The sequence below is a fragment of the Mastigoproctus giganteus genome, chromosome 11 (assembly GCF_048544385.1).
Source record: "Mastigoproctus giganteus isolate SK-2022 chromosome 11, ASM4854438v1, whole genome shotgun sequence".
Taxonomy (NCBI): Eukaryota; Metazoa; Arthropoda; class Arachnida; order Uropygi; family Thelyphonidae; genus Mastigoproctus; species Mastigoproctus giganteus.
Window position 1 is genome coordinate 159,610,601 of NC_143585.1, and position 14,045 is coordinate 159,624,645.

Genomic DNA, 14,045 nt, shown 5'->3' on the forward strand with positions numbered 1-14,045 from the left:
CTAATAGATTAACAGTAGCCACTGGCAGAGGTGAAAGTGATTCTTGCACTGCTTCTATTGGAATGAACAGCAGCCTGGAAAACATGATGCAGGGTATTTCAGAGACTGCTGGGAGTCATTGCGGTACAAGTAAACTCATGGGTTGTGTTAGGGTAGTTAAGAATAGGAACAGGCGCATGTATACTTGCATATACACCAATGCTAGGAGTTTGGTAAATAAATTTGATGAACTGGAGGTGTTGGTCAAAACATCAAATTGTTGGGATATCAGAGACGTGGTGTCACACAGATATAAGGTATGCAGAACTGAAATTTGGGGAGTACAATGTGTACAGGAAGGATAGACAGGATAGGAAGGGAGGAGGGGTTATACTATTAGTTAAGAAACATATAAAATCCATGGAAGTGAAGCCAGTCGACACTGCCGGACAGTGCAGTGTCGTATCAGTTTGGTGTGACATAAGCATTGGGAGATCAAAATTGAGAGTAGGAGTGTGTTATAGGCCTAATGACTCTGATAAGTATAATAAACAACTGTACAGGGAAATAGAGTGGGCCAGTAAATCAGACAGTCTTACAATGGGGAATTTTAATTTCCTAGATATTGACTGGAATTTGTGGGTTGGTCACTCACTCACACACTAGCAAGGCTTTTGTGGATTGATGATTGTTTTCTACATCAGCATGATTGGGAGACAACTAGAGGGAGTAGTACTCTTGATCTGATTATCAGTAGTGATTCTTCATGCATTAAGAATCTGCAGATAAAGGAACCACTAGGTGGCAGTGATCACAGTGTGCTCAAGTGCGATTTACTCAAAGAGGTAACTACCATCAGTGGTAAACGGGAAGCGTTTATGCTTTTGTAAAGGCGACTATGGAGGTCTCAGATAGTATTTAAATTCTATACGGTGGGACCAACTGATGATGTTACCAACAGCAAATTCAAAATTGAAGGCATTCAAAGAATTAATCTTGGAAGCTAGTAGGCTTTACATACCAACAGCCGACCTGGTAAAGTGCCTGCCTGGCAACCCAAAGGTCGCGGGTTCGAATCCCACCTCGGGCTTGGATCAGAGTACAAAATGCAAAAACCTTGGGAGGTGCAATATGGCCACAGAAGCTGATGCATCAACAACTAACAAAAAAAATAAATAAATAAATAAAAATAAGAAATATTGTTCAAGGTTTAGGCCTAAATGGATGTCAGATGAACTAATGAGACATATGACAGAGAAGAAAAATACATGGGATACATATAAATTAACACGTGACACAGAAGCCTATGATAGATATAAGCTGGTCTGTAACCAAGTCACAAAGGAGATTAAGCAGGCAAAGGCAGATGAGAAATCTTTGGCAAGGGATGCAAAGAAAAACAGCAAAGAATTCTTTACCTATGTAAACTCTAGAAGGAAAGGGATGAATCAGATTGGTCCACTGGATATCGATGGGTCAACTGTTGATGATACTGCTCAGGTGGCTAACAAACTAAATGAATATTTTCATCGACATTCACACATTTGGAGTTATTCAGCGAGGGGAATGCCAGAGGTGTATTCAACTCTGGCAGTAAGCTAGTTTATTTTGTAATAACTGAGAGGAAAGTGGAGGAGAAATTGTTGAAGATAAACGTAAAAAAGGCACCCGGGGTGGTGGGATCTATCCAGTTATATTAAAGGAGGCAGCAAAGGAAGTAAGAAAACTGTTAACCATAATTATGAGAGCTTCCTTGGACTCAGGGGAGGTACCCATGGACTGGAGATGTATAAATGTGACCCCAATTCACAAAGGAGGATCAAAAGGCGACACAAGTAATTACAGACCTATTAGTTTAACTTCTGTTCCGGGGAAATTATTGGAGGCACAGGTTAAAGAAGCACTGCAGGATCATCTAGACAAGACTTCAGTTATAGCTCGGACACAGCATGGTTTTGTTAAAGGGAAGTCTTGTCTGACCAATTTGATTGGATACTATGATGTGGTCACAAAAGAACTGGATGCAGGGAATAACTTTGATATCATATATTTGGATCTTAGAAAGGCTTTTGATACTGTTGCACATGGAAGACCGCTGCACAAATTGGAGCAGTGCGGCATTGGAGGCAAATTGCTGCCATGGATAAAGGGATTGTTGAATGGGAGAAGACAGAGTGGTAATCAATGGACACTGCTCTTCGTGGACTACTATTATTTGCGGAGTCCCTCGGGGTTCAGTGTTGGGTCCATTGTTATTTTCTGTATTTATAAATGATACTGATGATGGTATATCAGGCTTAATATCCAAGTTTGCAGATGATAGAAAGGTTGGCAGGGTTGCTAATGACACTAATGCCGCTATGCTGCTGCAACAGGATCTGGAAGGGTTGAGCAGATGGGCTGAGAGGTGGCAAATTAAGCTTAACATTGACAAATGTAAAGTACTACACATGGGAAACAGCAACTCCAGAGCAACGTATCAACTCTGTGGTACTACACTGACAGTGGTAGATAATGAAAAGGACCTGGGGATAATTGTGCAGGCAGATATGAAGTTTTCTGAGCAGTGCAGATGGGATGCAAGAGTAGCTCATGGTGTCTTGTCAATGATATACAGGAATTTTTCTAGCAGGGATAGGGAGGTGGTTATTCCCTTGTATAAGGCAATGGTCAGGCCACACCTTGAGTACTGTATACAGGTCTGGAGGCCTCATTTCAAGAAGGATGTAGAGCTGCTGGAACGAGTACAGAGAAGGGCAACAAGATTAGTGAATGGAACAATGGGGTAATCTTACGAAGAAAGGCTTAAGTTTTGCAAATTACAGTGTCTGGAGACTAAGCACCAGCAAGGTGATCTGATAGAGGTATATAAAGCCTTGAATGGTTAGAGCATGCTCAATGCTGATGAGATTCTTCCTCTTGATCAGAATAATCACCTGAGCAGGGGCGTATTTAGCACTTGACAGGCCCCAGGCGCAATTCAATTTTGAGACCCTCCTCTAAATATTTTCGGTACCACTATAGTGTGCATTCTATGCACACGTTTTTACTATAGCACGCGCTCTAGATTTGGTGTTGCCATTTTAATCATTTTGATTGTGCAATTCATTCATACATATTTTAACTAATGCTGAAATGAAAAAAATGACACAACTACCATCCCTCCAAAATCTAACATTAATACATAAACCCTAGCATTAATGATAATATGTATTCTACTTCAGATTCACTTAGTTTGCATAGATATTTCATATAATATGTGGGGATATTCTCATAAGAGTTTACCAACTTCTCATATTAAATTATAGTTTTATTCAGTAACTAAAATGAAACAATTTTTTTTTTTTTTTGAGACATGAGATTTGAGGCCCCCTAGATTTAAGAGGCCCCAGGCGCGGCGCCTCATGCGCCTGTGCAGAAATCCGCCACTGCACTTTTTTTTTTTTTTTTTTTTTTTTTATTTGGTAGTTGTTGGCGCATCGGCTTCTGTGGCCATATTGCACCTCCCAAGGTTTTTGCAGTACTTTGATCCAAGCCCGAGGCGGGAATTGAACCCGCGACCTTTGGGTTGCCGGGTAGGTACTTTACCCACTCGGCTAGCCCGGTCGGCCCACTGCACCTAAGAGGGCATAAATTCGAATTGAGGAAAGACAGATGTAGGATAGACATGTGGAAATTTGCCTTTAGCCAGCGGGTAGTTGGTTGGTTGGTGGAACAGACTTCCATCCCTTGTCGTGGAAGTTGATATCCTAAATAAATTTAAGGCTCAGCTGGACAGGATTTCAAACGAACGGAGGGGTGAAGTGGAAGTGGGGTTTTTTTTTTTTTTTTTTTTTTGGCTGATGCTGCATAAGTTTGCTTTCTTGCATCATATGCCTCTACTAATGCTAATGCTATATGAAGAAGACAAGCGATCAATTAATAATATATACAAAAAAGCATTAGATATGAAAGCAACTTTTCCAAATGTGGAAATTATTTTGAAAATTTTGTTAACCATGCCAATTTCAAACGCATCAGGGGAACGCTCATTTTCTTGTCTAAAAAGAGTAAAAAATTATATAAGAAATTCAATTTCGGAGGAAAGACTAAATAATATGGCTATTTTATATATAGAGAGCGATTTAGTTAAAATTATTGATTGTGATGAGATAGTTAATAGGTTTGCAAAACGAAAAGCAAGAAAAAAATTTATTTAAATATTTTCACATTTGTAATTTTAATTTCAAGTAAAATTCTGATTTTTTTGTTCAAATTTCTGATTGTTACTCCTATTATATGTATACTATCATTAATTATACTTTTACATATGTTCAACAACTAGTTCAAAACTTTGTGATTATTATTATGCTATTATTAATTATATTATACATATATTACATTCAAATTTTATTGGAAATAAAACATTAATAGTACATAATATTTTTTATTTGTTTAAAAAAAAATGGTTAACATGTATTTTTATTTCCCTGTCTCTCTCTCTTTTTTTTTTAAGGGGCCCAATATTTTCTTCTGTGCTCGGGGCCTCAACCGACCTTAATCCGCCTCTGAGTACACGCCCTCATGCTCCATTCTTAACTGTCAGTTTAACTGAGGAAGGTTGACTAAACAACCGAAAGCTTTTATTTGTATGTATCTAATCTAATATTTGTATATTTTCCTATTATTAAACTTGTCAAAATCTATTTTTGTATCTGTTTCGCTCTGAGCAACTGTAATTTAATAATAATAAGGTTAGTGAATGGAACAAAGGGTTGTTCTCTTACTCTTACGAAGAAAGAGTTAAGTTTTGCAAATTACAGTGTCTGGAGACTAGGCACTGGTGAGGTGATCTGATAGAGATGTATAAAGCCATGAATGGTTTGAGCATGCTCAATGCCGATGGGATTTTTCCTCTTGCTCAGATAATCACCTAAAAGGGCATAAATTCAAATTGAGGAAAGATGTAGGATATATGTGCAGAAATTTGCCTTTAGCCAGCGCATAGTTGATTGGTGGAACAGACTTCCATCTTTTGTTGTGGAAGTTGATAGCCTAAATAAATTTAAGGCTGAGCTGGACAGGTATTTGGAACGATCGGAGGGGTGAAATCGGAATATATATATATATATATATATATTTTTTTTTTTTTTGGCTGATGCTGCATAAGCTTGCTTTCTTGCATCGTATGCCTCTACTAATGCCAATGCTAATGAAATTGTTAACAATATATTTGGGGCAAAAAAGAAAAGGAAATTGAAAAAGTGCCTCTTTTGAATAACACTTAGTTGATGCACTGAAGTCATATCAGATGACATCTGAAACAAAATTAATTCAGAAAATTATCGAATCGTTAGTAACTGTGAGCACAGTTACTAACAGACGTTAGTAACTGTGCTCACTTAATAGCACTAGTTAGAATCACTGAAGAGAAATGTTTGAAAGAACATTATTTGTTCTGCAAAGAACTGCCAAATCACACTACAGGAGATGAAATATTCAAAGTAGTAAATGAATACTTTGAGCCAAATAAGATATTATGGAAAGATTGGTTAAACTTGTGTACTGATGGTGCAGCTGCAATGACTGGAAAAGTAAGAGGTTTTACATCAAGAGTTCATTCCGAAAACCGCGATTCAGGTTATACATTGTTTTATTCACAGAGAAGCTCTCATATCTAAAAGTTTGCCTGTGGATCTGAATTCCACATTACATGATGTTATCAAAATGGTGAATTTAATGAAATCCAAGCCATTCAAAGTTACATCTGTTTTCAGTTTTATGTGAAGAAATGGGATCAGACTACCACTCTGTGCTATTTCACACTGAACTATGTTGGCTGTCCAAAGGAAATGTTTTATAAAGAGTTTATGAGGAGGAAAATTTAGTTTTTGTGAATAATTTATGAGGAAAATTTTTTTGTGAATAATTCTTAATTTTCTGATTTAATGAAGGATAATTGGCTTAAAAAACTAGCTTACTTAACTGATATTTTTGAGTACCTGAATGAGCTAAATCGAAAATTGCAAGGATCACATGAAAACATACTAACACGTACAGACAAAGTTTATGGATTCAAAGGAAAAATTCAAATTTGGAAAAATTTGGGTAAAAACAGATCACCAATGGTGTTTAATCAGTGTTATAATTTAAATCCTAAAGAAGAGCAACATTTGTGTTTGCCTGAGGAAAAACTTCATTGCTATTTTGAAATACTTGATGTAAAAAAATGATTGGATTTGCAATCCATTCGCATTATCCCTAGAAATTCCAGCATTATCAATGAAAGAAAAAGAAGCGCTGTTATATTTAAGAAATTATCGCACTCTTCAAAGTACAAATTAAAGAAATCGAGTTATCTGAATTTAGATTAATTGCGAGAAAGGAGTTTCCTTCAATCAGAGAAACAGCAGTTGACATTCTTCTTCCATTTGCTACCACCTATTTGTGCAAACAAAGTTTCTTGTCGATGGTGACTATCAAAAATTCAAAGAGATCATCATTAAAAAGTCTGGATCAGGAGTTACGCATAGCCATTTCAAAAATAAAACCTGATATAAAAATGTTATGTTCACAGAAGAAAGCTCAAGTTTCTCATTAAAAAGATTTGAAAATATTTTATTTCAAAATTTTGTATGAATTTAGTATTAAATATTTAATATCTTCCATATTATTTATATTTTACTTTTCTTATCATAATTACATATAATGTAATGCAAATGTAATACATATTTTCACAAAGTCCTTATAGATACCCCAAAATCTGCTCCAGTTTATCTCTGTGTGCCGTACACAAATTATAAGTTCCCAAGTGTGTCCTGGCACAAAAAAGGTTGCACACTGCATTAGCTGATTTGGAATCCTCCTAGAGAGTTACCAATTGGTTCAGTCCAGTGGAATATCTAGCGGTCAGCCTGCGAACACTGTTTTAGAACTGTACCCTCGAAATGTAAGGAGGATTGGATCTTGCCATGATGTCATCATGACCTCAAAAGACATCAATCATACTGCATGATGGAAGAGGGTTTTCCAGCACTTTGCTCTGAGACTACTTCAAGCCTCCAATAAGCAAAGTAGTGTTACTGTACTGGTTGATGAGAGTCATCCACCACCTAGAAATTTCATTTATTTTATTGGCATAATTATTGTTTTTCCCCTAACCCTTACTGTCCATAGGACTTGAGTCTTGCTGCCAAATTTTTTTTTTTTTTTTTGGCCAGGGGAGCAAAACCCTCTGGCTTCCTTGCACTATGTGTCTTAAAAAAAAAAAAAAAAAGGTGGCAGGACAGACTGATATTTCTTAAGGCCCTTAGAATGAGCATAGCAACTCTGAGTATTCCTGTTTTTATTGAGATAGCATAGTTGGAAAATAAGTTAAGTATGCTCTCCCATCTTTGAATTTGCAGTAACTTGTCTGATTTTTGATAAGCATGTCAAAAAAGAGGAATGGAGTTATTTATTTAAAATTTTTCTCAGCTTTCCCCTTTATCTTTAACCATATCTCAAGTTTCAAGTGAGTGTACACCATATCAGGGAGCAGTTCTATCAGCACAAATAACATAGTCACTCCTTCCCCAAAATTCAGAGATTTACAAAGCTAGTTGAGAAGTGGTGATGACAATTTTTCTGTTTTAAAGTTTTACTGTTTCCAAGACATGTTCTTCACATACAGTTGTCACCACCAGGGCACCCAATGCCCCATTACCAGGCACTTTCTCCTCCAATTATCAGCCCTTTTTAACAATAATTTTTATTTTAGGACTCCTATACTAAAGTAATTGCAGGTTCTATATTAGCAATGCAGTTTCCCATCACTGCAATTTGTAAATTTATTTATTGTTTAATTTAAGAAATTAAGCATACTTGTCAGCAGTACTATGTAATTGGTGTAACACTGCAATTAACCTCAAACTGAAGATATCCCCAAACACAAGGATTATAACGTAAGGTATCCTAAAATCTTAACCCCGTGATTCATTTCCAGTGTATATCTCTATTCTATGTAGCAAAGTGTATTTAAATTTTAATTGAATTACTATTAATTTTCCTAAAATATCAAAACATGCAGGCTAACAATAATTTCATTTTCTTTTATTAAAAAACTTTACGATCTGTCCAAAACTGTATTCAAAATATGTATAATAACTTTCAAATCTATTACACAATTACTTCAGGTCTCTTTACTAATTCTTGCCAATCACATAATTACTTGTGGTTCTGCCACAGATTCTGATATGGCCTTATGTGGAAGCACTTTTCCTCCATTTACATATATTTCATCTTTGACTATGACATCTTCTCCTAATACAGAAGTGTTTTCCATTCGTACCTAAAAAAATAATAATAAAATAAATAAATTGATTAATAGTACGTGAATATCAATTGCAGATTACTAGTGCTATTGATCAAGCCAAACGATATAAGGAAATACCATTGACAACAAGCCATAATTTGCTCATCACTAAAAAGTTGCTGGATTTGTTGGGTACATCAGCAAATAAGCAACAATGCATTAAATGCAGTCTTATATGTTATTCATTTGTTTTGTGGGATGCAAGGCTTCAGATATGATGATAATTACACTGCCAATGTGGGGGAGGGGGAGAGACGATACCTCCTGAGCAAAAATTGTAGATTCTAAAGGAAATTGATCTGCTGATTCCAACGTTACTATGTCTAAATTAAAATTACTATCTCTATTATGTCTCCACTGAAAGTTTAATAACTTAATGAATAATCAATTACAAATATCATAAAATAATACATATGCTATTTTAAAAATCTGGAAACACTTTCCTTAGGTACCAGAATGCATTTCCCTCTATCTCCAGAGGCTTGAGTAAATTCTTCATTAATCCAAATTTTATGTACCAAGGTGTAAGAAGAACTTTTTTTTTTTTTTGGTTCAACCAGTGGAATATATTTTATATTACTTCTTCCTAGTAAAATTTCCTCCCTCTTTTTCCACTGTTGCACAATATAATGTTTTTCTGTTGGTGATTGTCTGACAGAGAAAATAACAGCACTTTATGAAATCTCCCTATAGACTAGTAAGTAATTCAATTATGAGGAGCATTCAATGAGTATTTACCCTCAACATAGAAATATTTGAGTCAGGGCTTTGATATTATGTATATACAGTGGATGCAGCTTACAACAACCAATGGAACAAGACTGCAGCTCTTCACCATTGTTTATTAATGTCAAATGGAAATGTCACATAAAAAGGTATTAAAAAAAAAAAACACATTAAATTCGACAATACAAAAAACTTTAATTCAGTTGTCCACTATTTCCTTGTGAAAGCCGTCAGTACAATTGAAATTGTCATAACGTTTCTGGAAATCCATATAAACCATTAAAAATAAATAAAGAAAATATTAAAATCAAGAATTTCAAAAGAAGTAATGCTCTACTGTAAAAGAGTCACAATGGTAGGAACAACATTAATATGGTGAACGGCTGCACAAACAATGGTGAACAACTGCAGTCATATTTCATGGAGTAATGACACCAACATGGTCCTTGAAGTTGTCACAGACATTCTCTCAGATATGCTAGTCAAGCTGTACTTGCTATCTGGGATTCTAAAACGCTGATGGAACTGATATTCGGGTGACATTCAAGTCAAGGGGACCCAATTTCGGCAAAGTCCGGACGTTCCGTAACAGCCAAATCCTCTGCTTGCACTTTCATGATGGTGGGACTGTTAGTAATCCTACATATAACCTCCATGCACAAGTACACTCTGGGTGACCACGCAGGTGTGAACCAACGTAAGCAGGGGTCGAGGTGTGGCAGCCACACCACATGGAGGAATGCTGGCCCTCTGTGTTACCAGGCAATACTATGTGGCAGATGACTCTCATCAACCAGTACAATACCACCACTTTGTTTACTGAAGGCTTGAAGTGGTGGAACCTATGTTTAGTTTCCAGAGCTAAGTTCCGATCAACCCTTCCCCATCTCTTCCATCATGCAGTATGACTGATAACTTTTGAGGGTATGATGGACATCATGGCGAGATCCAATCTTCCCTACATTTTGAGGGTACAGCTCTAAAACGGTGTTTGCAGGCCAGCCGCTAGTTAGTACACCAGACCGAACTTATTGGTAACCCTTTAGGAGGCTTCCGGATCAGCTAGTGTATAATCTTGCTACCTCTACTCTGCCAAATAGTGACTGGAGGGAGTCCAAGTATGCAGGGGGCATTGTCAAGGGCATGTTATGTCAAGGATCTGAGTATATTCTTACCATGTGTATGACATATCCAAAAATTTCATTACTTCATACAGCATGCCCCCTCCACCTTTTCTTACTATTGAATACACCATGAATTGTCAAACTAATAGAGTAAACTTATCTGCAAAAAGATCTAAACCTCCCAAACATTCCTCACTCATTTCACAAATATATGCGGTCTCAGTTCTAATCTCAACGATGCCATTTCCACTTGCAGTCTGCCAAACCCCATGTACTTTTTATGACAGAATCTCAGTTATCGGTTGATTCAAAGGTGGTACTTCCCTGTCAGAGACTTGATAATTTGGAATCTATTCTTTTCGATCTTCTCTCTACCTCTTTCTGTCAAATTCATCTGTTGTCTCTACCGTTCTCCCAACTCCACTAATCACTCGGAGCTCTGACTTCCTCTCTTTGCAACTTGACTTTCTTCAGTCCAACTTTCCTAACAGTGAGGTAATTTTTCTTGGTGATTTTAATGTTTACAGCTCCACCTGGCTTCCATTTTCTAGTCACACCGACCCAATTGGTCGAGATGCTGAGGCTTTTGCAATTACTAATGACCTTGTACAGGTTGTTCATTTACCTACAAGAATACCCGTCAATCCTAACCATCCAGCCAACACGCTTGATCTTTTTCTCACAAACAACTCTTCTAACTACAGTTGAAGTGAGTGGTCCTTTAGGCACCTCAGATCACAACTTGGTGATTGTCTATTCCCCATGGAGCTTGTGTTGTTTGGCATTACAAGAATGAAAAATGGGATGACCTGCGAGATTTGTTTTCTTCTCTTCCTTGATTGGATCACTGTTTCAAAACTTCTGATGTCAATGTTTGCTCAGAACGTGTCAGTGAAATTATTCTTGTAGAAATGGAATCCTTTATTCCACACTTCACTTTAAAATTTCATCCTTTATCTAAACCTTGGTTTTCCAATAAATGTGCTAAGGCTCTCACCATTCCCAACATGCTCCATTCAATGCCTGCTGTGGTCTTCCATCAAAAGGATGTCAGAAGTATTTTGACAAATCTTGATGCTCAGAAAGCTCCAGATCCTGATGGTATTTCTGCATCTGTTCTCAAAACATGTGCTCCTGAACTTACTCCTGTTCTTTGCGGCCTTTTTTCTTATTTCCAAGGTGTTTTTCCATCTGCTTGGAAATTTGCTCATATCCAGTCTGTTCCTAAAAAGGGTGACAAATTCCTCCCATCCAATTATTGTCCCAGTGCAATTACTTCTACTATTTCTTAACTAATGGAGAAATCAATTAACCGCCCACTCTTAAAACTACCTAGAAACCTTCCGTCTGATCAATAATCGCCAGTGCCAATCCACTGGTGATATTCAGACCTATGTTACCCACATTTATGGACAAATTCAATGGAAAAGTTTGGTGAAATACAAGCAGTTGCTCTTGACATCTCAAAGGCATTCGATCGTGTTTGGCATAAAGGTCTTCTAAACAAGCTTTCATCTTATGGCTTGCCAACTGATTTTTTGTAATTGGTTGTCCAGTTTTCTCTCTGATTGGTGTCCCCCAAGGTTCAGTTCTTTCCCACTCTTTTCCTCCTGTATATTACCGACCTTCTTCCATCGACTGGAAATCCTATCCATAGTTTTGCCGATGATAGCACATTGCATTCCACTTCCCATTTTGAGAAATGGAAAGTGAATGCCGATCTCCAGGTAATTCTCCAGTGGGGCAAAGACAACTTAGTTGATTTAAAACCTTCTAAAACTCAGTCTTGTCTTATATCACGCAAAAAGGATTCTTCTGCTCCTATACTTATCTTTGGTGACACTCTGATTCCTAGGCAAATTGATATATCTCTTTTGGGGATTAACCTTACTTCTAATCACTCTTGGCACAAGCACATTACAAATATTGCTTCCTCTGCTAAAAAAACTTGATTTTCTCTTTCACTCTCAGCGTTACTTTTCTTTTAAACAGCTGTTCACACTCTGTACAAATCGCAAATTTGCCCTACCATGGAATATTGTTCACACATCTGGGGGAGGTACCCCCTAAACCTCTCTCAGGGTTCTAGATTCCATTTAGAAACCCTGGGGGGCTGACATCTAGTGAGTATGGGCTTGGCACACCCAGGGTCCTGAACTGGATATCATCATTCTTCTCTTTCTTGGTGATTCCCTTCTACTTCTCTCTCTCTCTCTCTCTCTCAGGATAACTTGGGATTTTTTTTTTTTTTTTGGGCTGGTGCAGCATAAACCCCAGGCTTCCTTGCACCATATAGCTAATAATAATAATAATAATAATAAGAAGAGGGCAGTTAGGTAAATTAATGACTCATCTCTAACAGTCTCTCCACTTGCTGTCTTATAGACGTACTGTTTCTGCTGCATGCCTTTTCTACACATACTTCCATGGGCACTGTTCTGAGTTGGCTTCTATAATTCCTGCTCACTCTTTCAAAACAGTCCGAACACGTGCTGCCACCAGCCAACATCCATTTACTGCCCAACTTCAAACTTACAGAACCAACTTTTCATCTTCCTTGTTTATTCCTTCAACTGCCGTTTTCTGGAACAACCTTCCTTCATACGTATTTCCGGAAAATTACAGTCTACAAAAGTTCAAGTCTAATGTCAACAAATATCTTCTTTCGTCTTCTCAACCTCCAACCCAATCACAGTACTAAGTACTATAGGTTCTAATACCTCTCATGTTTCGGATTTTCATTAAAAAAAGAGAGAAAGAGAGAGAGAGAGTATGTCTTTGACCAAATTGGTATAATGAATGAATGCTGGGTACATCACTTATGTCCCAGAAACAAAACATATAAGCAAACAATGGAAACATTCATCTCCATCAACCTCCAAAAAAAGCTAGTGTTCAACTGTCTTCAAACAAGATCATATTGGTCTTGTGGAACTAAAGGCACCATTCTTACAGATACCTCCCAAAAGGCAAGAGCAACACGCCTCAGTGTTGCTCCTGCCTTTTGGGAGGTAAGACGCCTCATGGGAAAGTTAAGATTGATTGGTTGATATGGAGATTTCTGGCACAAGGGCAACAGGCCAAATTGTGCCAACACCAAAGATGGTGAACCAACACCAAAGATGACAGCTCCTGAAGCTGATCATAAACTTGAATATTTTTTAGATATTCAAACAAATTAACTATATCAGCCAAGTCTCCTATGACATTAACAAGTTCCAAAGGGTAGTGCTGAGGTGAAAGAGGTAAAATAAGCAAACTGAGCAGCTTGGCAATGAGGAGTCAAAAATGATTGAGGGGGATTTCTCACAGCTTGAGCTGCTTTTTAATTTCCCAAAATTCCAATTCCAGCCTGCTCTGGAATCAAGCAAAATGTAACTGTTTTTCCAAAATTTTTTTTTTGTATTAAAAGTGAACTGTGTCAAAAATATGTGATAGACTTACCAGATCTAGAAGTCAAAAACTAGGTAATTTTTAGTTTTAAAAACGAGGATGAAATGAGGGCATTTTAAAAATTATATTTATTACTAAAAAATTACAATACATATTATGGTCACTGCTAATCATTTTCAGTAAGAAGTAATTATAAAATGTTTTACAGTCCATTTTCAAATTATAAGTAACCAACAAAATATCATTCACGGTATTCTTTTTATTATTATTATTTTTTATTAATAACAAGGTACACAACAAGTAACCATTAAAAGCGTATCTGAGAGCTGAACAATGAACAGAGTTGATAACAATAATAAATAATCCAACAATAAGATACACATTGATATAGATTCAAACATTACAATCATATGTACAAAAGAGGTATGCATTAAGTTAAGTTACTGGTAAAACAAATAATAATAATAATAAAAAACTACAATAATTATATG

The 14,045-nt window shown here is 36.8% G+C and overlaps 1 protein-coding gene across 4 annotated transcripts in view; it reads right to left on the reverse strand.

The window, feature by feature from the left end:
* Positions 1 to 8,072: 8,072 nt before the first annotated feature.
* Positions 8,073 to 14,045, reverse strand: part of Gmppb (GDP-mannose pyrophosphorylase B) — a 243,518-nt gene continuing 237,545 nt past the window's right edge. For all 4 annotated transcript variants that reach the window (XM_090385375.1, XM_090385372.1, XM_090385373.1 and 1 more), the window contains one exon: positions 8,073 to 8,287. In XM_090385375.1, coding sequence (XP_090241501.1) covers positions 8,156 to 8,287 — 132 coding nt within the window. In that variant the 3' untranslated portion in view covers positions 8,073 to 8,155. The remainder of the gene's footprint in view (positions 8,288 to 14,045) is intronic.